General features: G+C 35.1%; 2 protein-coding genes and 1 pseudogene across 3 annotated transcripts in view; 2 read left to right on the top strand and 1 right to left on the bottom strand.

Annotated features, from left to right (window-relative positions):
• Zcwpw2 (zinc finger CW-type and PWWP domain containing 2) overlaps window positions 1–3,495 on the bottom strand; it is a 180,626-nt gene extending 177,131 nt beyond the window's left edge. The window contains exon 1 of the mRNA XM_063257073.1: window positions 3,432–3,495. The gene's annotated coding sequence lies outside the window, so the exon portion shown is untranslated. The remainder of the gene's footprint in view (window positions 1–3,431) is intronic.
• Window positions 3,496–3,856: 361 nt separating this feature from the next.
• Window positions 3,857–25,436, top strand: part of Azi2 (5-azacytidine induced 2) — a 28,434-nt gene continuing 6,854 nt past the window's right edge. The window contains exons 1-7 of one of the 2 annotated variants that reach the window (XM_063257072.1): window positions 3,857–4,047; window positions 12,398–12,618; window positions 14,283–14,408; window positions 14,866–14,965; window positions 16,144–16,292; window positions 20,196–20,251; window positions 20,863–23,034. In XM_063257072.1, coding sequence (XP_063113142.1) covers window positions 12,403–12,618; window positions 14,283–14,408; window positions 14,866–14,965; window positions 16,144–16,292; window positions 20,196–20,251; window positions 20,863–20,908 — 693 coding nt within the window. In that variant the 5' untranslated portion in view covers window positions 3,857–4,047; window positions 12,398–12,402 and the 3' untranslated portion in view covers window positions 20,909–23,034. Of the gene's footprint in view, window positions 4,048–12,397; window positions 12,619–14,282; window positions 14,409–14,865; window positions 14,966–16,143; window positions 16,293–20,195; window positions 20,252–20,862; window positions 23,035–25,436 lie in introns of those variants that run through there. The other variant, XM_003480159.5, reaches the window with a different exon arrangement.
• Window positions 13,351–13,538, top strand: LOC111754700 (small nucleolar RNA U3; annotated as a pseudogene).

Below are 25,436 nucleotides of genomic sequence, written 5' to 3'. Positions count from 1 at the left end.
TCAGTCACATTGAGTATGTATCATTAAAAGATTATCATTATTCTTTAAAAAGTAATTTTGGCAGGTATGGTAGTCCATGGCTGTAATTCCAGTACTTGGGGGGCTGAGGCAGGAGGATCTCTGCAAGTTTGAGGCCAGCCTGAGCTACATAGTGAGTTCAGGGCTGGCCTGAACTGCAGAGGTAAAATACGTCTTCAAAACAAGTTTTTCTATCACATCACATTGTATAAAACATGGTCTAGCATATGGTAGGTGTTAAAACAACTGTTTATACGGAATACATTTATATCTCAAATAGCTAAAGAGTACAACTGTCAAGCCTTAAATGGGCTCTTATCTAATAAACGGTGTAACAATTTATTCTTCTGGATCTTCTTTCACTGTATAATCCACCAATCCCATTCTGAGTTCTCTGTTGTCTTCCTATTGGTTATTTATATATTTCTTCTCCTTATTCTTCACATAAAATATTTTTGGATTATTAATTTCTCTTAACCAATATATTTCTTCCAGGAAATCAATGTACAAAAAATACATTCATGTATTTAGAGTAAAAGAAGAAAGTGTTTTTTGTTTAAATATAAAAAAGGTGAAACAAAATTTCATAACAAGATAATAGAATAGCAGTAATTAATGCACTGCGTATTACCTTTATCTACTGGAAGTGCAAGATACAGGTATAAAAAATTACCTGATATTAGCACAAACCTTCCTTTTCTATGACTCAGATAGTAATAGTATAACTTGCAATTTTTCTCCTTTTCCCCTTTATTCCATCCTAATTTTTTTCCTTTTAAACAATTTCTTCCCATTTCACACTACCCATTGTATATTTTAGACTTTACTTAACCTTTCAATTTTGCACATCAAGGATACAATACAATATTCACACTTCTGAGTCAAATTTATTTCATTTATAAGTATTGTCTCAAGTTGCATAATGTTTTTAATTCTCCTGGAGAGAGACCAGAAGGGAAAATATCTGGGTCAAGTGGGACCTCTATTTCTAGCTTTACAAGAACTCTCCACACTGATTTCCACAGTGGTTATACCAGTCTGCACTTCCCAGCGTTTATTTGTTGACTTGTTGACAATAGTCATTCTTTCTGGAGTGAAATGGAATCTCAATGTTGCTTTAACTTGCACTTCTCAAATGACCAATGAGACATTTTTCATATATTCCTATTTCAACATTTTTTCATACATGTGTTTGTCATTTGTTTCTTCATCTGAGAAATGTGTAAACATCTGAGATAGCCATTTTTGGATTGGGTTTTGAATTTTGAGCATCTGATTGTTTTCATTTATTTACATGTTCTAGATAGAAGTCTTTTGTCTGAGGGTCAATTGGCTAAAATCTGTTCCCACTCTGTGGGTTGTCTTTTCACTCTTTTGATTATTTCTTTTGATGTACAAAAGCTGTTCAATAAGATGAGATTTCATTGTTTGAAGTATTTCCCATGCAGTTTGGAGTTTGTTCATGAATTCTTTCATTATATCTATGTCTTCAAGATTTCTACCGTCTCAGTAGATTTAGAGCTTCTGTTTTAATATTTAAATCTTTCCTTCATTTTTGACATTAGCTTAGTGCATGATGATAGACATGGGTCTAGTTTTAGTCTTTAACTTGTAGAGAGCCAGTTTTTCCAGCATCACTTATTAAAGAGGCTATTTTTCCTCCAGTGAACATGATTAATCCTTTTGTCCAAGATTAGGTGGTTGAGTGGATTTCTAGCTGTGTCTGCATCTTCTATTCTGTTCCACTGATCCTGAGGTCTGGTTTGTTTTGCTTTGTTTTGTTTGTTTGTTTTTTTGCCAGTATCATGCAATTTTACCACAGCACAGTGGCTTTGTAGTACAATATCAAGTCAGGAATTGTGATGCCTCCTACCTTGCTTTTGTTGCCCAGAATTGCTTTTTCTAATCTAGGTCTCTTCTGGTTCCAAATGAATTTTAGGAACGCTTTCTTTACTTTTATGAGGTATGTTAATGGTATTTTGATCCGAATGGCATTAAATCTGTATAACAATTTTGAGAGGATAGCCATTTTCACAATGTTGGTTCTTCCTATCTATGAACAAGGTATATCTTTCCATTATCTGATATCTTCTTCAATCTCCTTTTTCAGAGTAATTTCAATATAAATGTTTTACTTTGTTAGATTGATTCTTAAGTATTTCATTTTTTTTGGATACTATTCTGAAGGGTGTGGTTTCCCTCAATTCTCTCTCCACGTTGTTTATTGTTTACATATAGGAATACTACTGATTTTTACAAGCTCACTTTGTACCCAGCTATGCTACTGAATTTGGTTATTAAATCTAGACGTCTCGCTGGAGTTTTTGGCATCTTCTGCATAGAGTATCATGTCATTTGTGAACAATAATTTAACTTAGAAGAAAGTTTTGTCAGTAAGTCCTCTAGGTAGCAGGAGGTTGTGAGTTCAATTCCCCATACCAAAAAGAAAAAAAAAATTCTCTTGGCTGCAAAGTATGTCAAGCCAAAAAGATACTAATCTGGAAAAACTATACGTTGAGGATAACACTAGTTGCTAGAGACAAGAGTCTACAGTATGTTTCTTTTATAACTGGAACACAAATACCATAGTAACTTACCTAACAATACGTAGTCTTTTGAAAAGAAACTCTCTAAACAAACTCTCTTTTAACAGTTAAGAACTTGATTATAATCTCTTTTGTACTGAGTTCATATTTTCTTTCCACTTCCCACAAAAGCTTAATATATTTTGGTGTCTGAAAATACTTTAATCATTCTATCACATTTCTCTACAACAACAAAATTAAAATGTCCAAAGAGATAAATCACAAAATACCTTTAATATTGTTACGAAATTTCAAAACTTATCAAAGAAACATATGAAAATTATAATCATTATTAACTATGAAAAATAAGATTTTGCTGTAAATATGAATTGCATCATTAACAACTGGGTAAAGCCATTTTTGTTTAACCAAAATACTCTACAGGTTTGGAAGTTTCTTCTGTCTACAACCACAAGAGTACAATGAACTCATGACTCCACAGCTCAAGACTGAGCCATCTAGAAATAACCAAAGGTCGTGGCAACTCTAAGGAAACCGGGTACAATCCACAGCTTTGTCACCTCCTTGTCGCTTCCTAGTCCGCTTGTTGAGCAACATGCTGGAACCCGCGTTTGTCTGTGAATAAACATGGGACCTTGGCAAATCCTCAGATCCGCGCTTTGAGGGTCCATAACAAGGCGAGGCGTTACACCGCGCCTCCTAAAGGGGCACCTAAGTCCAGCCACAAGTAAGAAACAACGCGGTACATCCCCGGGGCGCTAGGAAGCTGAGCTCCAAGCACCACTCGCTGAGTGAAAGGGGCGCGCTAGAGGGCGCCACCGAAGGCGGCCCTCGGCCCACAGCCACCGCGACAGAAATCACTCTTACCCAGCGCCACTCCGCTGCCGCACATCGTCGCCGCCATGCCCCGCCCCGCGCCGCCGCAGAGACTCACGGGAAGCGTAGTCCGTGCCGCGCCCCGCCCCTCCTCCCGGAGCTTGGGCCCTCCCAACTCCCGGTTCCCTCAGGTCCCACTTCCGGCTTTCTCGCGTAGTCCTAGTGTCCGGCCCGCGGACAGCGGCTGCCACTGTACGGCTCCGAGGCGCTGGTCCTCCCGCCCAGGCGCGCTCTGGACTGGGCCTCCTCGCTGCAGCGCGGCCCTCGGGTCCCGACGAGGTCTGCGGGCCGGGTCTCGCGCGCGTTGCTGGGAAACGGGCCTCCCGGCGCCGCTGCCCCTCCTGCCCGGCGAGCCCGCTTCCCAGCTCCGGGCTCGCGGGCGGAGGGTTGGGCTGCGCCACCGCCGAGGCCGTGGCGGAAGACATGGGACTCTCTCCACGGTGTACCGGGAGCCGCTACCTTTCTAGGGGAAGCAGCGGTGTCTTCGAGGAAACCGGAAGCCCGCGGTGACCCCTGGCGACCCGGTTTGTTTTCAGGCCGTTTCCAAACAATTGGGGAATCGAAACTCAGCGGCCCTGGGGGCGGCCCTACGTCGCCTGGGTTCAGGGTGAGTGAATCGGTCGTGCCAGGTGTAAGCTGGAGGTGCGGCAGTGCCGGCACCATCCTCTCTGCTGTTGCGGGTTTAAAGAAGGGTTTCCGTACCCTCTCCTGCTCCGCTCCTGTGACTTGGCAGAGGCCCACCCTATGCATTTCTTGCCTCCAGGCGCAGCACCCCAGTTCTGGCAGACCCCTCCTGTCCACGTCTCACCTATTACTGTTCATTTTCTTTTTGTGCAGTTTGCTGGGGGACCTTCAGTTTTGTTACATTCACTGAGATGGCAAATATGTGAGAGGAAGGAGGGACATTTGACAAGAATGTCTCTGCCCAGACTTTAGCCCTGCACTAATTCCCAATACAGAATATTATTATGATTATGGCCTCGCTGTTTGTGGTTTCTCCGGTGTCTAGTCCACGTATTACTTCTCGTTTTCGGTTATTTCTTGTAGAAAGGTTAACACCTGCGACCCCCACGCCAGAGGAACTCGAGTAATACTAGAAAGTGAGATAAAATGCCCCACAAATGCAAAGCAAAGCATAAATTGCTTCAGACATGGTGTGTTGTGTTGGAAATACCCTAAGATGAACAAAGATGCTGAAGTACTAGGATTGAAATTTATCGTTAATCATTTTACACAGAAGGCTCTTTCTTTGGCATTTTATGTTGGATTGAACAAGATACTAAGGCATCAACTAAATTTCAGTTCTCTGAAAACTCCAATTCCCCAGTCTGTTACAATCACTGCCTCTTCTGTAAATTGGGAATAAGGAGTAATTCAAAGATGGTTACAAAATTTGAGTGTAACATTGTTGGTAAGTGGTAAATTATATGCAAACATAAGGTTTTAATATTAAATCGACAACATAGTGTAGTGAGAAATAACACAGGATTAGGTCAGAAAACCAGGATCTAACTGCTGGTTTTCCATGTATTCATTTGACAGTAGGTATAATAGGTTAAACCTTCTCCTCCTCCTGGTTTACCCTCTTGGTCTCTATAATAAGGACAATGCGCTAAGACACAGAAACATACTTTCAAGAGTTATGTTAGCCTTTGAATCAGCCACCTATGACTCCTTACAACTATAAAATGTGAAGGTTTTTTTCCATCTCAAAGGTTTTATGTAGATACTGTGAATTCTTATGAACAAAAGAGATAGTTCCCCAAAAGGCGAAGTACATTGCCTGGCATATCATAAAACACTCGATTAATACTAATTACCAATACAGAATATTATGATTATTAAGTAAAATAATGTGATGGTTCTTTAGTCCATAAAGTAATAAAACCAGTGTAGCTTTTTAGATTAAATAATTTTTCTGAATCAAAGTGTGGTTGTCCTGTTCTTACTAGAACATAATTATTGATAAAATTGGTAACATTCAATGGAGAATGGCTGCTAGAGTTGTATTGAGATACATTAAGAAAGGGATGAAGAGAAATAGACTGCTCTTTATGTTTTGCTATCCCTAAAAGAATCTTATAATTCTCTGGCCACACAAAACTGATTTCTAGTCTCTTCTAGTCTCACGCAGTTACTGAGTTAGTAGGGATCATAAAAATGAAAGTGAAACTTTTTATATTGTATATCTTATGCTGAATACTTATGCTGAATACATTTTTTGGGCACTTGCTGAATTACAGAACATTTTATTGCTAAGGTACATAGGCTAAGTGATAGGTTAAGTGATGCTCCCCTCCTTATAAAGATTTTCCTGTCCCAAGTTATTTTGTTATTAATAGAGAAAGAGAGCAAGAGTTGAAAGTATACCTCACTTTTATGTAAAACATTGCTGTAGGTCATCTGTTCACTTCATCTTTGTCCCATAGTATCTTCACTGATTGTAAGTTCAAGAATATCCTAGCTTCTCAAAGATAAAAAGGTAATGGAAATTCTGAACAAGAACAGAGGGCAGAGCAGAATGAAGCAAAGTGGTATGTAGGTCTTGCATCAAACTTCAGCTACTGTTCATATGATCAGAAGCAAATTTAGCTTTCCTCTTTGAACCTCAATTGTGCCAGTGATAATACCTTTCTCGCCAAATTTGGTGTAGACTTGAGAACATATATTTTACCTGTTATTCATTTTTTGGAACTAATATGAATTCCCTTCCATTTAGATTGACATTTTGTATTTTGATTAAAATTTTGCCTTCACAAATTAAGAAGGTGGCATCTTAGTGATGTAGTTGAACTCTACCATTTATAGTTGGCAAATTGTAGATTCAGACAGTTTGCCAAATATATAATTAAGGTGGCTGTTATGGTTTGTGTTTGGATGTCCCCCCAAAGCCTTGTGCAGTCATAGAGGTGGCTAAATCTAGTGTTTGTGATTGGTTCATTGTCTGTCACTGACATTGGTAGTGTGAGTGCTGTACCCACCCAGCGGCAGGTAGCCGGGCTACAATAGAAGGGAGGAAAGGAGGCCTGCTTTTCCTCTTTCCCTTTTTTGCTCTTTTCACTTTTGGCTGCCATAAACTGTTGCCCCTTAGCCATGCCACCTTGCCTTGGAACAAGCTGAGTACAGACTGAGCTAAATAAACGTTTCCTTCCTTCATTTTGGGTGTCAAGTATTTTGTCTCAGCAAAAAGAGAAAAGTAAGCGAGACAGTGGCGTAGCCACTAGTTTTCGGTTTTTACATCTTTCACTAGAATTTATTATGTCATAGACTTCTGCCTTGTCTAGACTCTTCCTCAAAAAATCAAGTTCATTTTGTGTTGCTTCTCAGAATGTGTAACAACACAGCTTGTCTGAGTTCACATTCCAATTTTGCCACTGACTTGTAGTGTAGCTGTAATTTTCATAGACTTTGTTTATAAACTAGAATAATAGTATCTACCTAAGAAATGGGAAAATGAGTATAAAAGGATTGGTTCTTGACATATGTGTGATCAATAAATGGTAGATATAGCAATATGCAAAGGATGGGATAATAATATTTATTCCTAGAAAAAAGAACAATATGATGTCAGCCAATATTTCTATAATTTTCTGTACCAGTCCCCAGTAGATGTAATATAAAGAACTGAAGACTGCAATTTAAGATCTTTTAAAATAGTTCTGATTAATAGTGTTTAAGTGTTCTTTACCTCTTATTTCTCTCCACTGGCTACAGGTATTACTGTTCTCTTTTCTACCTACTTTATCTGACATTGTTTTGGAATTTTCTATCATGGTTCCAGAAATTTTATTGTTATTAACAGTAATTGTCAGCATCTTTCACCTCAGTTCTCTTTCTCTTTAATTTATACTTAAATACCTGTATGAAGAAATAAAATACAACTGTCAGATGTATAAATTGTTTGTGTGGACTACATATAGATGTATTTGCTTTTAAGTATGCCACATCTAACTCCCTAATGCTACTGTAATAAGAATAGATGATAAATATGAAACTTTCTGTACTATTAAAAACAAAAGAAATAGAAAGTTAGATTGTTTTTACCAGTTCATTATATATAACTAACCTAGCCTACAAGTTTTCAAGAATTAGTTATAATTCAAGCTCTATAAATTATGTAACTTGTTGTATCTAAATGAGTGGTTCTGAAATTTGGTGTAGAACTTAAAATCACCTAGGGTGCTTTTTGAAAGTGCACTTTGAAATGTTCCCTCCAGATATTTTAATTTGCATAAATCTGCAGTGGAACCAAATAACCAATACTTTTTTTTAACATAATTCCTGATAGTTCTGATATTGCTCTACATATTCTTTCTTTCTTTCTTTCTTTCTTTCTTTCTTTCTTTCTTTCTTTATTTCTTTCTTTCTCATAGTGGTGCTAGCAATTGAAATGTTGGCCTTCACCCTAAACTCCATAGCCCTCCATCTTTTCTAGACAGGTTCTCACTAAGTCACTGAGTTGTCGGAGCTGAACTAGAAATTGTGATCCTTCTCCTTCTGCCTCCGAGAGTGCCAGGATTATAGGCTTAATACCTAACTTTAAAACACTGCTCTAGGTTGTCTCCAGCTTCTTGGAATGTTCCTTGAGAAAGATGCATTTCTTTGGATCATATCTCTGTGATAAATAAACATACATTTATTGTTGAATTTCATGATTAAGAGCAGTCTAAGAATATTTAAGTTTTGGAAATGACCACTGTCAATTCCTGTTAGATTACTTAAAACATTATCTTGCCTTCTGATTATTTTAATTCTTTTATTCCCTTGCAGTGCTGGCGGTCTAACTCGGGACCTTGCCTGTGCTAGGCAGGCAGTGCTGTATTACTGAGCTACATCCTCAACCCAGTAGTTCGGTTTTTGATAACAATATTGTGCTTATGGCTTTGTTTTTAAAAGCTTAATGGAAATAAATATTTGTTATTTTTAGAAAAAATTATAGTAAATAAGACTAGATATAGGGAATAATGTTAAATGTTAAAAGTACTAAGTATAGTAAGAGCTAGTTAGATTTTACCATTTATCTAGAAAAATCAAACTCCTTGGGCTAGCTAATTTGGATAGTCAGGAAGAGACATTTTATTATAGCAAATGTATGAAATTAAACCATTGTTTTGAAGCCAACTGCTATAGCTTTCTCATCTATTAGAAATAAGGTTGAAAGAAGATGAAGGAGGCTTATATAAGTAATAAAACCATAGCCTACTTTGTTACTTTTGAGCAGTTTTCAGTACAAAATAAGTATAACATCTGCCTTGCATTGTTTTTTTCCTAAAATCTTATTTTCCTTAGCTATGCAGCTTTTAACCAGAGATATAGGGTAGATAATAGAATGATCATACATACGTATTTTCACAGGGATAGAAATTAAAATTCTCATTTTCATTTATAACTGATTTAAATGACAGTTAAAGCTTAATAAAATTTGATGGTTACCTGTGGTGTGGTAAGTTGTCTTATAAAAATTATATGACTTTTAAATATAATTTTAGGACAGATAAGCAGTTTTTATATTGCTCTCAAATGTATTTGAGATATATAGAATACAAATACAGAATGGTATTAACTTGAGCTCTTTTAATGCAAATGTTTCCTTATACTTAGACAGGTCATCCATATGTAAACTTTTTGATCAAAGAAGAGCCAACATAGATTCATAAAATGTACAAGTCTCACTTTGTTAAAAATGGGTACTCACTTTGTTAAAAATGGTGTTGTATTGTATAAAATATTACCCTGTTAACATTATTGTACGAGCATATACACACTCATATCAAATGCTTATAAACCTTCTGTGAGGTTCCTAGTTTTATACTCCTTTGTAAATGTAAGATTTTATAAAAGATTAATCAGGAAAAGAAAATGTTAATAGCTTAGATTACAAAATCTTGAGTGCCTCTGTTGTTACTAATTATCTGATGTGAACCATGACCTTTTCTGGGTCCCACTTTTCTCATCTGTGAAGTAGGCTTGAACTTAATTGGATAGTCTTGAACATTATATGAAATAATACTTATTTTCAGCATACCATTAAGTAGTTCATGTTGTTTTATGAATCAGCATTGTTACTATAATGAAATACCTGAGATAGAATCCTTGTGAAGAAAAAGCTACTTTCTCGTTGTCATTGAGGTTTAAATCCAAGATCAGGTGACCCAGTAGGTATGGGACTTCTGATGAGAGTGTATGTGGGAGTAAACTACTTACATCATAAGCCAGGAAGCAGAAAGAAAGGAAAAGTACTGGACTTACATCTCAGAGTCCTCTTTGAGGGCACATCCTGAAGGATCTGTGAAACTCCCTTACGACTCCATCACTTGAGGGCGATGGCACTTAACCAGTAACCCTATTCTGGAGATTGGATCTTTGGATGGCACTTACCTAGATCATAGCAGTTGTCAATATTTTTAGTATATATAAATATTCTTTACATTGTGGCCATGTCTTTTTTTTTTAAGTCTACAGATTAAAAAGCAAAATCATTAGTCCCTATCGTAATTTTTCTTCATCTCATTTTTCTTCATCTTGCCTTTCTAATCGTACCTTGTGCTTTTCAACCTTCCTTCCCATACTCTGTAAGGTCTTTAAGCTTTGAAAACTATTTCTCCCCATTTCATACCACCAAAGCACATTTTATTGTTTCAAGTATATCACCTACAATTATAGTATAATTTTTATTTTTGCAACAGTCTCCCACCCTGGATTTTTGGGATAACTAAATTATTGTTTCATGATAAAAATGAATTAATATAGAAATCACAAACAAGCTACTTAGAACTTTGTGAGAAGCAAAAATGGAAAAGCTCAGATGCTTAGAGTATACAAACAGCAGGATATCTGTTTTGAAGGTATAGAGCAGTTTATGCTGTATATGTATCTTCAGCAATTTTATTTTTAACTCAGATTTTGCCTCTTCAGATTGCATCCCACCATTTAAGTAGCTAGCCATCTACTCTTCTACTTCTAAAAAGCAATATTGTGTGGGAGAATCTTATTTGCAGATACATACAGATATATGCAGTTTTCAGTATTAGAAATAACCCATATTTTTTTTTTGCAGAGCAAATACTGAAGGTTTTGACTAGCAACAGTAAGTTTGGGGTGATGATTACTACTCTTTTGGAATACAGTTGAAGCTAGAAAGGAAAAAAGTAAATCTTAGAAGAAGAAATCCTAAACAATTTATTATTAGAAGGTTGACGTAGGAGTTGTATTGGGAGGTGAGGGTAATAAGGGGGGAATTATAAAACTGAAGTTGTTACATGCATGTATAAAAATACTGCAGTGAATCACATTACTTTGTATATTTAATATGCACTAAAATATTTAAAAAGAGTAGTTTCTTAGTTACTAATATTTAAATTTGTATTTGTACATTTTAGCTACTGAAGAGTTGGAAAAATACATTTTTACTAACCTGCCTTGAATCCTACATAGGCACTCCAAACTTGGTTCCGTTGACAGGAATTGAAAGTATTTAGTTATAAATAAAAAAAGCAAAAATGCAGTCAAAGTAGACCAGCTCAAAAAGTTTCAAGTAACATTTCATTAATGAAGTAGGCATGTCATCTGAAATAAGTTTGTAGGCATTGATTGCTGCAGGAAGGGAGTTTTGGAAGAAAGCAGGCATAGTGAAGCATGGACTGTAGGAGTAGCCTGCTCTCCACTTACTGTGGTACTTTGGAAAACTGACTTGAATTCCATCTATCTCATTTTCTTCATTTGTAATGCTCTTAAGGAGTGATTGATAATAGTAATCAAGTTTCTTATCAAAGAATGAATAGCAAAAGGAATTTTTAGTAATCATTAATTATTAACATATATACTTAAAAATCCATTCATCATGTTTATTCAGAATGCTCTATTTAGTGTTTTAAAGAATATTTAAAAGGATTTTTTAGTTACTCAGTTTTTTTTTCCCCATGCCTTCTTCAAAGACTTTAGCTACAGTTTTCTTTATTGATAGTGTTTTTTCAAGAACATAACTTTTGGATGGGGGAGTAATGCTAAACTGAATAACAAATGTACAGAGCAACTATATTTTTCATTACTTGAAGGTAAACTGGAGTCAGAGTTTGATGCAACTCTATTCACTCTTCCTCTATTAATAAATAGTTATTGAACCTCTTCTACGTATTGATGAGTTAGAGCCATAACAGTGGACAAAGTACATGTAGCTTCTAATGTTACATAACCTAAGATTTTACCTGTAACCATAACGACAAATACTATATAGTAATTTTCTTGTAAGTTTTATTACTATAAAATATGGATGATCTTTGCCTCACAGAATTGTTTGTATCATTAAATTAGATAACACAAAAAGAATGTAGTGGGCCTGGCAGTGTACACTTGCCCAGTATGTGCAAAGTTTTGAGCTTGGTCCACTGATCACCAAAAAAAAAGTGTATGGAGACATATAGTAGTGAACAATCAAATGTTAGTAAGTTGGTCTTCTATTGTGAACACGTGACAAATATAACTAATGGTAGTAGTAATAGAAATGATACACAGTATACTGTGCGGTTCTGTGACATAATGAATTCAAAAGATTTTTGACAATTTATAGTTTGAAAAGTTATAAAATTTGCTATAGTTGTGAGATGAACAAATAAAGGTAATAAAATACAGATTTTTTAAATGAAAATGATATTTTGCAGATTTTTGTAAGTAAAACTTTCTAATAATAGATTATAGTTTTAAATGCTTTATGGCTATTAATCATTAAATATTCTGAAGGCTGAGAGGTGGTTGTTTCCCTGAACTTTATTAATGAGGCAACCAAGGTAGCAATTTTAAGCATTTTGCACTAACTCAGACAGACTACATTACAGGCCTGGCAGCTGTGCTCATGACAATTGTGTATTACTGTGGCTAAAAGAAAATTGGCATTGTAAACACTGTCCCAGTTAAGTTACTTCTAAATATATCTTTTTTTCCTGCTCATTTTTTAAAAATAGCTGTCATGGATGCATTAATAGAAGATGATATCTGTATTCTGAATCATGAAAAGGCTCATAGAAGAGAAGCAGTAACTCCAGTTTCAATATATTCAGGAGACGAGTCCGTTGCGTCACATTTTGCCCTTGTCACTGCTTATGAAGACATCAAAAAACGACTTAATGAGTCAGAGAAAGAGAATTCTTTCCTAAAGAAAAGAATAAGGTTTTTGGAAGAAAAGGTAATTTTTTCTTCTACTTTCATCATGTTTTATGTCATAAATAGTAATTTAAAAATACATGGCACAGTAAGTATTTCTGCCTTGTAGTTGCTTTGTTGGACTAAATTTCCAAGGACAACTTACATGAATCTTTCTTGGGCACTGACGTTATACTGTGTTTCATTTATCATATGCTTAGCAAATATTTTTGAATAGAATTTAACAACTTAGAAAAATTATAAATCACAGTTTTTTTCTTCTTTTCTCAGATTGCCTTTCCTTCGAACCTTCGAAAACCTTATTTAGAATGTTCAAATCTGTGCATAGAAGTGACATACCAGTGAAGGAAATTAGTAAATGATGAAGCTTCTAGAACATTAGTTTAATAAGTTCTTCAACAAGACCAAAAATCTTTATCTCTAACTTCCCTTTTTTCTTCTACACATAATATAAACAATGGTTTTAACCGATAAGTAACTTGCATTTATTTTTTTCATTCAGAATGCTGACTTCTAAATGTTACGAAATATATTTAGGTAACTAATTCACTGTAAATTACCAATCTTAACTTGATTTTATAAATTGGGGGATCTTTCTCAATTGTAACTTTATTTTGGGGGTTTAACATTTTATATTTATATTTTATTTTTATTTCACTTATATTTCTTCAGATCAGATTTGTAGCTTTAAAAAAAGCAACTTCCACAACTTCAGCAACCTACGAAAATAATTATCCTGTACTAAAAAACTTGAGAGACTGTGCTTTTAGGGATCATTTTTCTAGTTCCTTCTGGAGAAGTTCTGAATATAGAGAGCACTAGAAGCCAAGAGGAAAACACACAATGTCTCCTGGCTCTTGGTGTTGTTTTGCTGCAACTGCCTTTTGCCTTGATGACTGCTCTTTGCATCCTTAGGGAAATCGAGAGATGTTGTAAATCAAAAATCAAGAACTTCAGGACGGAGCTTGGTAGAGTTCACTTCCTGTAGAGATGAAATAAAATGGATCAGCTTTAAAAATTACGATAATTTCTTTCTATTGATAGAAATTTACTAGTGATTAAATTTGTGATTTACTGGGATAAAGTAAAAGAAGATAACTCTCTGGCATTCTTAGTTATATTTTAGAATTCAGTAGAAAGGGCCAGGGGTTTAGCTCACTGGCGTAAGCTCCTGCCTGTCAGGTACAGATTCATGAGTTTGATCCCAGGTACCAAAAAAAAAAAAAAAAATGAGATTTGATGTTTAACATTGGAAATTCTGTACTTTATGAGTTTCAAGCCCATTAATTTTTATTCTGGCGTAATGCAAGATTGATAAATTGACATGTCTTTTTCCTTAGAAGAATAAAAGAATGATAATGTTTCTGATGATAAAAATGAAACATTGTAGGCTTGGAAAATGCCTAAGCACTTTAAAAGATTGATGTACTAAGTTATAGTATGACTTAATATATTATAAAACATATACTGTAAATTATAAAATCAGTAAAAGCGTAAAAAAATTATGTGTATTCTGTACTTTCTTAGTTTCTCAATCAGTAAAGATTAATCACTTAGAGATGAAATACTTATTATAGACTGGGCTTTACCCTTGTATTACAACAACTGAACTGAGCTCTAGAGCTGTCAGACTTCTCCCCCATGGTATACCCTCTTAAGCTTTCTTCTGTAATTTCGTACCATTAGCTTGTCGGATCTCGATTAGATGAAGAAACAAGTTCCGTGGGACGAGAGCAAGTGAATAAGGCCTATCACGCCTATCGAGAGGTTTGCATTGATAGAGATAATTTGAAAAGCAAACTGGATAAGATGGTAAGTTGGTCTAAAAAAATAGTATTTTTGTTACAAATGAGTTTCTCTTTCAGGGGTTTTAAAAATAATAAGAGGTTAAATGTTTATATTTATTGATTAAAAATTTAAAATACACCTGTGCAAGGTCAAATGGAAAATTTTAAGTTGTGTTGTAGCTTATTTCAATACAGAAGTAAATAATCTCTTTGTAATGATGTTTAGGACTTAAATGCATCTAACACCACTAATTTATTTTGAAGTCATGCCATGAACTGTGTATATAAGAAAAAAGCCGATGAATAATAAAATAATGTCCTGAGTTGAAAAAGCGTGGAGATTAGTGAGAAACTGAGTACATTTTCCCAACTTATTTTAAAGGCTAGAATAAGTTTTTCAGTATCTACCTGAAAATTAAGATATAATACCGATATATATATTTTTTATTGAATATAATTTGGCATTTTCCCTACTTAAATAGAATAAAGACAACTCTGAATCTTTGAAAGTATTGAATGAGCAGCTACAGTCTAAAGAAGTAGAACTCCTCCAGCTGAGAACAGAGGTGGAAACTCAGCAGGGTATGCCACTTACTTGTTGTAAAAATGCTAACAGTATTAATACATTTTTTTTACTTTGTGTGTTGTATCAGTTTCCTATACCTACATATATTTTATGGACTTATTTTTAATTTTTGGCTTGTTAATTTTTCTGTTTTGTTTTCACACAGTATCAATTTCTTTTAACTTTTTCTTAGCTAGAAACTGTACTTTTCTTTAAATTTGATGGTTGTAACCAGGTATGGTGGTACACACCTGTAATCCTAGCACTCAGGAAGCTGAGGCAGGAGAAGAGCTGCGAGTTCGAGACCAGCCTGGGCTACAAAGTGAGTTCAAGGCCAGCCCAAACTGCATAGTGACACCTTGTCTCAAAAAGACAATAAATAAATAAAATAATTAATTAATTAACTTGATGGTTTTTATTCAGGGCTAGGTTTTGACAAAGTAGAGGAAGAAAGGTGCTAAAACCCCAGCTTCAAGTCAAAACTTCCATTTCACCGATTATGCCCTGCCTTATCCTTTTTCTCTGTACTTTTTAGAAACAATCTTATGAAGTACTTTCCTGTTTTCTTTGTTTCTCTTTCTTTCTTTCTTTAGATTGTTAAAAGATACAGATGAAATTTTGAGGTGGAAAATGTGGTCTTGTGGTTATGGATTGAATGTGTTACCATGAAATAAGCTGAAGAATAGTTTCCTTTTGATAGATAATCTCTTATGATAATCGGTTAGAGTTATTCATGAGTACAAAGACTGAAAAGTATCTTATCAAAGATAAAACGTTTTCTAGTTGTACTGAGTTCTGACTAAGTGGAATGTTTATCAGTGGAATTGTTTTAACGCCATGTTATAAACCATTGGCCAGGCTTTGTTCTGTAAAGAAACTAAATGAAATGATTGAGTCCGTTTATCATTTTTGTACGTATCTTAGTTCTAGCTCATACAGAATAGATGATCAGTCTGTTTACATTGACACATGTATTTGATTAATATGATATATTTAAAAATTTTAAGCTGAAAAATTTATACTTGAATTTAAGAGAAAACGAGGTGGGTGATTAATGCACTCTAAAATAGGATTAGATTTTCTTCTCATTAGCATAATTTTTGAAATTACTGTCTAGTTTACGATCATAACCTTTTTAGAATTGCAATTACTGCAAAAACAGCAGATAACAATTTTGATGTTAATCTTATTGTAGTGATGAGGAATTTAAATCCACCTTCATCAAACTGGGAAGTGGAAAAGTTGAGCTGTGACCTGAAGATTCATGGTTTGGAACAAGAGCTGGAACTGATGAAAAAAGAATGTAGTGATCTCAAAATAGAGCTACAAAGGGCCAAACAAATGGTATTACAAAATTATCACGTTGAGAAATGTATGCTTTGTGCACAATAAAATAACATAGTTATCATTAATTATAACTACTTAGAAATGTTTTCATCAGTGAAAAACTCATTTTTCATGTTTAACTATTTCTGCTAAAATTTATACTCTTTAATTTGACGTTGGAATTACATAATTTTATTTCTAAAAAAGATTTAAAATGCCTATTAAGTTACATAACTGTTCTTTCAAACTCCTTTTCCTTGAGTTTTTTTTTTTCTGTAACATTTAAAAAGAACTCAAGTTTTTAAGTTTCTCATATTTAACTTAATTTGATTTACTTACAAATTGCAAGAGATAAGTTGACTTTTTAAAAAACCTACCAGGTAGCAAGAAAGCTTTATAGGCCCTATTTTTTAGCAGATACACTTTTAGAGAAACTTAATTATCAACAGATAGCCAAAAATTGGAAAGAAAAAAAAAAAAAACAAAACTCCGCCAAGCTTCTTTAGTGTGCTTAACCTAAAGTCATCCACTAAGACACGAGATACTTCTCAGGTTCTCAGCAGGAGTGTGTTTACTAATACTTTGGTTTCTAATAAGCATGGTCATTCTTTCAGATGTCGTGATATGTAGTGCTAAGAACAACAAAGAAAATGATACTGGAGCAAGCGAGTGTGAAAGTTGTACACCAAATAAAAAATTTAAATTAGTTGCCAAAGAAATTGGAAAGACTGGGGCTGGGGGTTTAGCTCAATGGCATAAGTGCCTGCCTTGCAAGTATGCAGTCATGAGTTCGATCCCTGGTACCAATAAAAAAGGAAATAGACAAAAAAAAAAAAAAAAAAAAAGGAATTGAAAGCCTACAAATCTGGAGTAGATAACTATTACAATGCATTTTTGTAATGTAAACTGGGTATAGTATAAACAGTTCAGTAATCCTCTGCTCAGCCATTTTGCATAGCATTTCAATTCTATTGAGCAACTGTGCCTCCTATTTTTTATTCCTCTGGGATCCCTCCATCTAAAAAGGAAGTGCTTCCCGTATATCTTCACTGCCAGCTAGGATGTTGCCTGAATCCCAAATGTCCTTATGTGGAGCCAACACTTTGTTCTTCTATGGTCTTTAGCAGACATAGCCACTGGATAAGAATGAGCCAGGTGTAAGAATAAAATAGCCATATGCCTTGGCCTTAACCAGACAAATTTCCTCTGTACAAGGCAGTGAGAACTCACTTGGGAGACCCCATTTTGGAACTGTTATAAAGGGAAAACACTGATAATTGTTGTCAACTCTTATTAGAGCCAAAGTGTGTTTTGTTTTTTCTCTTCCTGTTTCACATTGGAAGTTGATTCTTCCGGCTTAGAATGAGGCCAGTGACATACCACCATTTCTTCAAAGGCTTCTATTCTCCTGTTCCACATGGCCATTACAGGGCCTCGGAGAGCCTTTTGAGAAGACACATTTATAAGAAAATATTTGTAGTTTAAACCTCTAGATTATAATTGTCTATATTATACTTGAAGTAATTTGATAGCTCTTCATGGATATATTATTGTAAAGTAGGAAGCAATGTTAAGGAATAATGGAAATCTGGCTTATAAATTGCATTGCTTATTTACTGTATACCATTAGGAATATCATTGCACTTTTCAAGAAACATTTTCTGTGGGCATTACCATTTTTTTAATAAACATTAAATTACTATATGTAAAACAGTTAATCTAGTGCTCAGGACATATATGCTGTCTTCAATAAGTAAGTGTTTTTCAGAAAAAAAATGGTTAGACTAATCCAGAAAGGCAGTGCATTTAAGTGTTTGTGTATTAAGGATTAGGGGTAAAATTCATTCTTAACTTGTTATTCTTTTCCACTAGATGGTGCTAGGGAATAAATTTACTTCTAGTTTAAATCTGTCCTAAGCAGTGAGATCACAGGAATAGTTTTAGAAAAATCTAAAAGTCCCTTCAACTGATGATGAAATGAAATCTGAGAGGCAAGAAACTTTTAAGAGTTGAAGGTGAGATTAAGGAGGAATATTGAAAGGGGGGGGAGATGTAAAACATAGTCCTTGCTTTCATAAGCATTTATTAGTGATAGGGAAGGCTGTGAAAGAGCAATGCCTATCCTAACATAAAGAAATGAACCAAGAAAATGAATAAAGGAAATACCAATTTATCAGGTATTCCAAGTTGAAATCCTGTTACTGTGGGATATGTACTTTTAATAAATGTCTTATTTCAGAGGTGTTGCTGATTGGAATCCTCTTGGATGTGGGAATCTGAGAGCAAGGCAAAGACATTCTGTTCACATTAAAAAACTTAAATCTACTGTAGCTGTATTCACAAGTATTTTTAAGATGGTACTTTCTGTGAAACACACTTTTAGTACCTCTTGAAGTATCCTGCATGGATTTATTGCTTTTTTATTTTTTGGTTTTTTAGTGTTTAATTAGTGAATTTAGTTAATTATGGTTTGGTGTTAGATTAGGGTTTCAAAAGTAAATACGCTTGGGACTTTAGATGTTCTGTGTCCCTAGTATTCTAGCCATTTACATTGAGAACAGTTTTGATAACTAGGAGAAATACGGATTCAGAGCTGAAAAAAGTATAAGAAATACTAGATTAGTAAAATGGAGTTGATACAGATGTCTGAGGTTCTTAGTAAAAGCCTGTGTAGAGATTTACAATAGGCTGTATGGTGTTAAAAGTTCTAAGAAGTCCTGTACTATTAGGAACCAGTATAATGTGAACATTATTTCCTAATACTTTGTAGCCAAGAATGCTCATTTGTCAGAATTCCATGCCATATTGTACAGCTTAGGAAACATCCAATACTGCCTTCAAAACCCTGACAACTGATTGGTGGCCATGAAAAAGATTTCAATATGAGAAACAACCTTTTTAAGCTTATTACTGATTTACATTAGATTTTTCTGAGTTGTTGGTAGCTGGAATTATTTTCTTGTTCAAACTGTTTTTGTTTTTGTTTTGTTTTTTGGTTTGGGTTTTTTTTTTTTTTTTTTGCATTTTTGGCTTTTAGAAATGAGGAAAATTTTCCCATGAACATATATGTATACACATACAGTAATGAAACTTTTTAAAATTAATGATACAAAGAAACTAAAAGTACTGACTAATTCAGTTCTGATGCAAAATAGGACAGAACAGTATCCAAGGACATTGCTTTGTTGGTGTCATGACTCTCCTGACTGATGGGCCAGTTCTTTTTCTCCTCCCTCCATAGAGCTTTCCACAATGCACTTCAATTTTTAAATTAAAATTAGTGACCCAAAATTGTCTTAACTCCTTTAAAACACACTTTTATTATTTTACTGTCACATTTGAAGTTGTTATATAGTTTTTAATGTTCACTTTAAAACTTGTAATTTAAGTAAAATTAAATTCTATTTTCATAACTTGTAAGTATAGGGACTTTATGAAGTTCTTAGCAGTATATTTTGTATCTGTGGAGAGAGAGAAAATTTATGCTGATCTTTCTAAACAGTAATCTAATATTTTTTGGTTATAATTCAAAAACATGAAATAACCAGGGAGTTCCATTCTCCCATGCAGTTCATTCATACCTGCCTCGAAAAACAGTAATATAAATACATCATACTTTTTAAAATACAGAATTAAGGTTGGTATGTGCAGAAGTAAGTTTGTAAGAATCCCATTTCTTCTATGTGAGAGTAGTTTTTATTATAGAAAGAAAAACCATTAATGGTCTAAATAATTCAATATGATTTAGAAATTTATGAGATAGTTTTGTTGTATTTCATTAAAATTGAGTATGAAATCGTTTTATGCTCTATAATTATAGATACACGCTGTAAAAGTTGAAACATCTCTGTAAAGAGCTGCACATAAATAAAATAAAATAATTCAACTTTTTAAACTTTCCATTTTTTAAACAAATGACAGGATTCATCTCAAGACAATCTGAAGAGTAGCGATCTCCAAGGACTAAGCATTTCAAGGTATGCACATTCTTCACCATTAGAATATACTTTCTTCCATAGGTTACTGTGTGTTTGTACCTAAATTTCTGTTAGTTTAACCTTAATAACAAAGCAAATGGATACTATTTGGATACTGAATGTAACCTCTGATTAGCATATATTTATAAAAAACATTGAACAGCAGATTTGATCTTAAGTGTTAGGTACACATTTAATGTCTTAAAATTTCTGAACATTGGGGCTGGGTATTTAGCTCAGCGGCATAAGCGCCTGCCTTGTAAGTGTGTGGTCGTGAGTTCAATCCCTGGTACCAACAAAAATGAAAAAAACAAAAAAGAAAAAAAATTTGAACATTAAGTATTACTTTAGATAAAATTTTAAGAAACTAGCTATTTGAAAGTATTTGTAGTAATTCATGATTTTGTACGTGAGGAATTACACATGTCCATATAGTAATATACTTTTGTCTTAAGGGCAAACTTGGACAGTCTTAATCTTTGTGGTAGCATGAATTTTAAGATAAGTTTCTTTTAAGTGTCACGCGTTCATGTTATGTATTTATTTCAGTTTTTACTGAAGTGACAGCTTTGTTTTAAATGAATTAATAATTTTTGTTTCTACTATGTTAGGATGGCCTCTCTACATGTATACCTTCCATCCAATGAAAATTACTGACTTACCTTCAGTGTTAAATCGTTTGGCCTCCCAAGTTTATTGACCTAAATAAAATGTGAATCATCTCAGACTATTCCTTCCAAAGCCTGCTTGAGAGGAAGATCACCTAGGGAAACAATTTGAGGAAGTGACATGCAGCTGCTCTTCCACGTCAGGAGTGGGCAGACTTCTTTCTGTGCAGCACCGAGGCCGCGGGTCTAGTGCTGTTACTCAGCTCTCCTGTGTGAACATTTCAGTTACTCCTTCTCAGTTTTACCTGCATTTACAAAGAAGTCTTTCCCTTTTTTTTTCTCCTCAGCGTGTCAAATACCATGTCCATGTAAATTTTTTATAATTTGTCTTCTTTATCAGAGTTACCTTTTCTATCAGTCCAGGTTTGTCATTTTTACAAGCTACTTTAAATCATTTTTAGATAAAAGCAAGGAATTGATAAATATGCCAGAATCAGTGTAACTCAAATTAGATGTAAATAGTATAGAATAAGACTTTTGCTTCCTTTCATTGTGGTTTACTTAATTAGGGTCATTTCTATTGAGAATGTTTTGAAAAGCTGCCTCCTGCACACACACACACACACACACACACACACACACACACACACAGAGTTATGCCTGTTTGAAGGCATCAGACACCTAACAAGATAGTGAAACATCTCTGTGCCAAGATATAGGGAGGTTAAACACCAAGGAGGTAAGTCCAGTGTTTTTGAGCTATGTCAACAAATTGCAGTCTTTTATTCACTAAAGTTCAGTATCAATTCTAAGGGTCATCTAAAAAAAAACAATTTTTGGAAGGTATTGCCTTAAAAGTACGTTGTGGTAGCACTTGGAGCATGAGACTAATTTTGTCAAGGCACATAAATGTGGGTCAGACCCATGTTTATTCTTTATAGCGAATTTCTATTGATGAATTAATTTTATTAGTTTTATAATATAAAACAATGAATACTCAACAGAAAAAAATAAAATACTGTTTATAAAGCATCAAAAGTTTGAGCATCAACTGGTTTTTGGTGTACAAAATCTAGTAAAAGCATCATAAGTAAATTCCCACATGAACCACAGTGAAAATACCAATAGCATTCAACAAGGCAGTTTGCACAAAGGACCACAGCTCGAATGATACACACATCGCTTTCACTGACAGCACGTGTCTTGCTTTTCTGGCCTTTTTATAGGGCATACTTGACATCTCAGTGGTCTTGCTGTTCTGTCAGGAGGTTAGTATACAGTGTGTAGTTACCGGGAACATAAACTATCAATAAAGTTAGTACATTCTTAATATGTATTGGGTTTAGAATAGACACTTTCACATCAGCTGTGTACTTCCTTACAAAACCTAAAAGATAACATCAGAAATTCCCTCATGAACTACAATGAAAATACTAATAGAACTGTGCCATAAAAATAAATTTTGCGTCAACTGTCACATCCAAGGCAGTCTTCACACATGGCAACTGCATGTTCCACATACGAGTATCGCTTACACTGAAAACAGTCTTGTCATCTCTTCTCTTCCTGTGTTGTCAGCTTCCTAGTGTACAACATGTACTGAGAGAAATAAAATGTCAATAAAACACAATATCAAATATGTAATGAGTGCTTAAAATAGACATCAGTATTTTTATATCAGCTGTTAATTTATAAAACCTAAAAGATAACATCAGAAATAAAAACCTGTGTGAACTACAGTGTAAACACAAAGTATCACAGAAATAAACTTTGCTTCACTATCACACCCCAGGCACTCTCCACACAGCTGCATATTCCAGATACAGTGACTTATACTGCTAGCGATGTATGTTTTATGTTTTCCTTTACTTTCTCGTAAGGCACAATGGACATCTTTTTTGTTATTGTAATAGGTCTTTATGATGCTGCACCTGCTTTTAACCTGTTAGCTCATCAATGTGCTCTGCAGTTTTTTTGCTTAGTTCCCTGGGCAGAAATACTTTTCCTCTGCTGTAAATGATCTTGTATCATCTCCAGTCCCAGTCCCAGTCCTGTAAGAAAGTTTCTGATATTTTGCACTTGTTTTCTTTGTAAAACTACTAAACTAATTATGCCACATGTGTTTAGGATTGGATAAAATGATGCTTTTTGTGCTTTGCTGCATAACATCAAAAATTGCGTTTGGTTTTGTTGTTGAAATTGCCATCTCAGATTTCCATTTTGTCAGGGTTTCCCCAACAGTATTTCCATCATGGTGAAATGTTGACATCAGCAGTATCAGTTTTTTTCTTTCTTTCTCTCTTGTTTTTTTTTTTTTGTTTTTTTTTTGGTTTTTTTTGTTTTTTTTTGTTTTTTCCATCTAAGAGGCAAAGCTTACTGTTAGGTCTGAGAAGAGCGGAGAGGAAGAGGGGAAGGAAGGGAAAGAGGTCCGTGGAAGGAGTGGAGTGGACGGCAGTGGGCAGCGGTGGCTGCAAAGATAAGAAATATAAAATATAAGTAACCTTTATTTCAGGAGTGCGGGAAGAGGACCCCCCGGCCCCGGGGTGCAGCATCTCCACCCCGGGGCCGGTGGTCTCTCTCTGGAACACACTCTCCCTTTCTCCTTCTTCTTCACGTGGAGTGAGGCCCATAAGTAGCCTCTGTCTGGGGTGGACCTTAAGGGGCATTAGGGATGCACAGGTATTTCATTGGCACACGTTTGGCACCAGGGACAGGTTCTTAGGGATGGGGGTATAGGGTTACAGGTAAATCTATAGGGGCGGGGGAGGCAGGAGCCCCCTAACTTGGCTGAGGCTTTTCCTGGTTAAAGTGTCCAGTCTGGGCCAGCAACTCTTTCACTTACAACTTTCTGAAATAAAAATATTATACTGTAACAGCTCTCTGTTTTGAAGTTGCAGCATTTCATTTGCTGCTTTGTTCTGCTTTGTTCCCATGTACAATTACTGTGTTGGTCAACTTGTGCTGTTACCAAATGTAACATCAATTGGAAACCCAAAAACCTGTTGTCAAATATCACATTCCAGTTTGGGAGATGAGAGCACCCAAGTGTGTTCACATTGCATTCAGTTTATTACTATCTGAGTAAGAACCTGGTGGCTAAGTTCCAGGATACATGTCTAAATTGAAAGAAAACGGCTTTGCATCTACAAGAGCATACATAAAAGTCATATATTTACTCATCACTTTCCATAAGCCTTTTACATTCTTGGAATTACCATGAGAAATCTGTGTGTTAAGTACAGCAGTACCATAGTGATTTCAGTTCAGCTCGTAAGGGTTCATAAACACATTTTGAATAGGGCTATTGCTGCATGTAGGTTTTACTTGCATTTCTGCCTTTGTGTATTTCACAGCACCTTCTAGCATTTTATATGTTGCAGTTTCCAACATGTAATGGTAGTGCTGGCATTCTGTCCAATATGTTTGACTCTTGTCAAGACCTGAACTGTATTTGGGGACCTGGTTCTAACACTGTATTCTATTCAGTTATGTGGCTATTTTGTAGCATTTTGACTAGTCAATATACATTCACATTGCTGTTTTGTCATCAGAACCAAGGAGGTCTGCATTCCTTTTTCTTTATCAGTTGATTTTTACTCCCTTTCATTGTCCCAGGAGCTTTGGCTTCCAAGACCAACACTAAAGTCATCATCATCATACACTTACACCACTCTTCTGTTTATGTTATGAAAGCATGGATTTGACCATTATGGATCATCCTCATCACCCATGCATGAGTCATGTGATGATTCACTTTGTTCTCCAATACTTGGAAATCTGGTTTTTCATTGTGCCATTGGACTGCTATATCAGAAAACTCAAAAGAAAACTTTTTTTTAAACAAATCTTAGAGTGTTGTGGGTCTTTTGGACACTGTGATGCTTGAGTAAAACCAGTTAGATGGAACATAGAGATGGGTCCAAAACCTATTTTGACACTTTGGCACACATGCATACTCCTTGCTGTTTATCATACCAATTGGGTAAACAGTGCTTCCCGTATCCTTCAGGGTTAAGGTACTGAGGCACACATCTGGCTACTGTTACACTAAAGTACAAATTTACATAGAAAAGCAAGAGATGGGCTCAGTGAACCCAGTGTTATGCTCTAAAGGCATCCCAAGGATGCATGTTTACAGAACAGTGCAATTAAAGCAGGTCCTAATGGCTTTCCCTTCAGTGGTCAGGTGTGCATGAGGCAGGGGTGGGGGGGTTGTGGATTGGGGTTTTTTTTTTGAAATTGGTTGGGAAGTTGCCTTGTCCATTTTTAGGTGAAACAATTTAGGTAAATGTATTAAAGTATATGGGAATATTTCTAAGCTTAGATATTTTAAAAGGCATTTTTCAGTTATTTGAAACATTCCTTTTGGTGAACACTCCTTTTTTAAAATCACTACATTACAGCGCAAACAATGTACTGCATCCTTTTAAATAGATTGAACATTATAATTACAGGAAGCCTTTTATAACATACTACATAAAAAGATCATTTAATAACAGCCTTATAAGAACTTTAGCCAGTATTCTTTGTCATATTTTGGTGTTAGATTTAAATCAATAACTTCAGTTTAACCAGGT

The sequence above is a fragment of the Cavia porcellus genome, unplaced genomic scaffold, assembly GCF_034190915.1.
Source record: "Cavia porcellus strain 051 isolate PalLab524CR breed Dunkin Hartley unplaced genomic scaffold, mCavPor4.1 scaffold_10, whole genome shotgun sequence".
Lineage (NCBI taxonomy): Eukaryota > Metazoa > Chordata > Mammalia > Rodentia > Caviidae > Cavia > Cavia porcellus.
The sequence above is the reverse complement of the archived record's forward strand: the minus strand, read 5'-3'. Positions and strand labels throughout refer to the sequence as shown.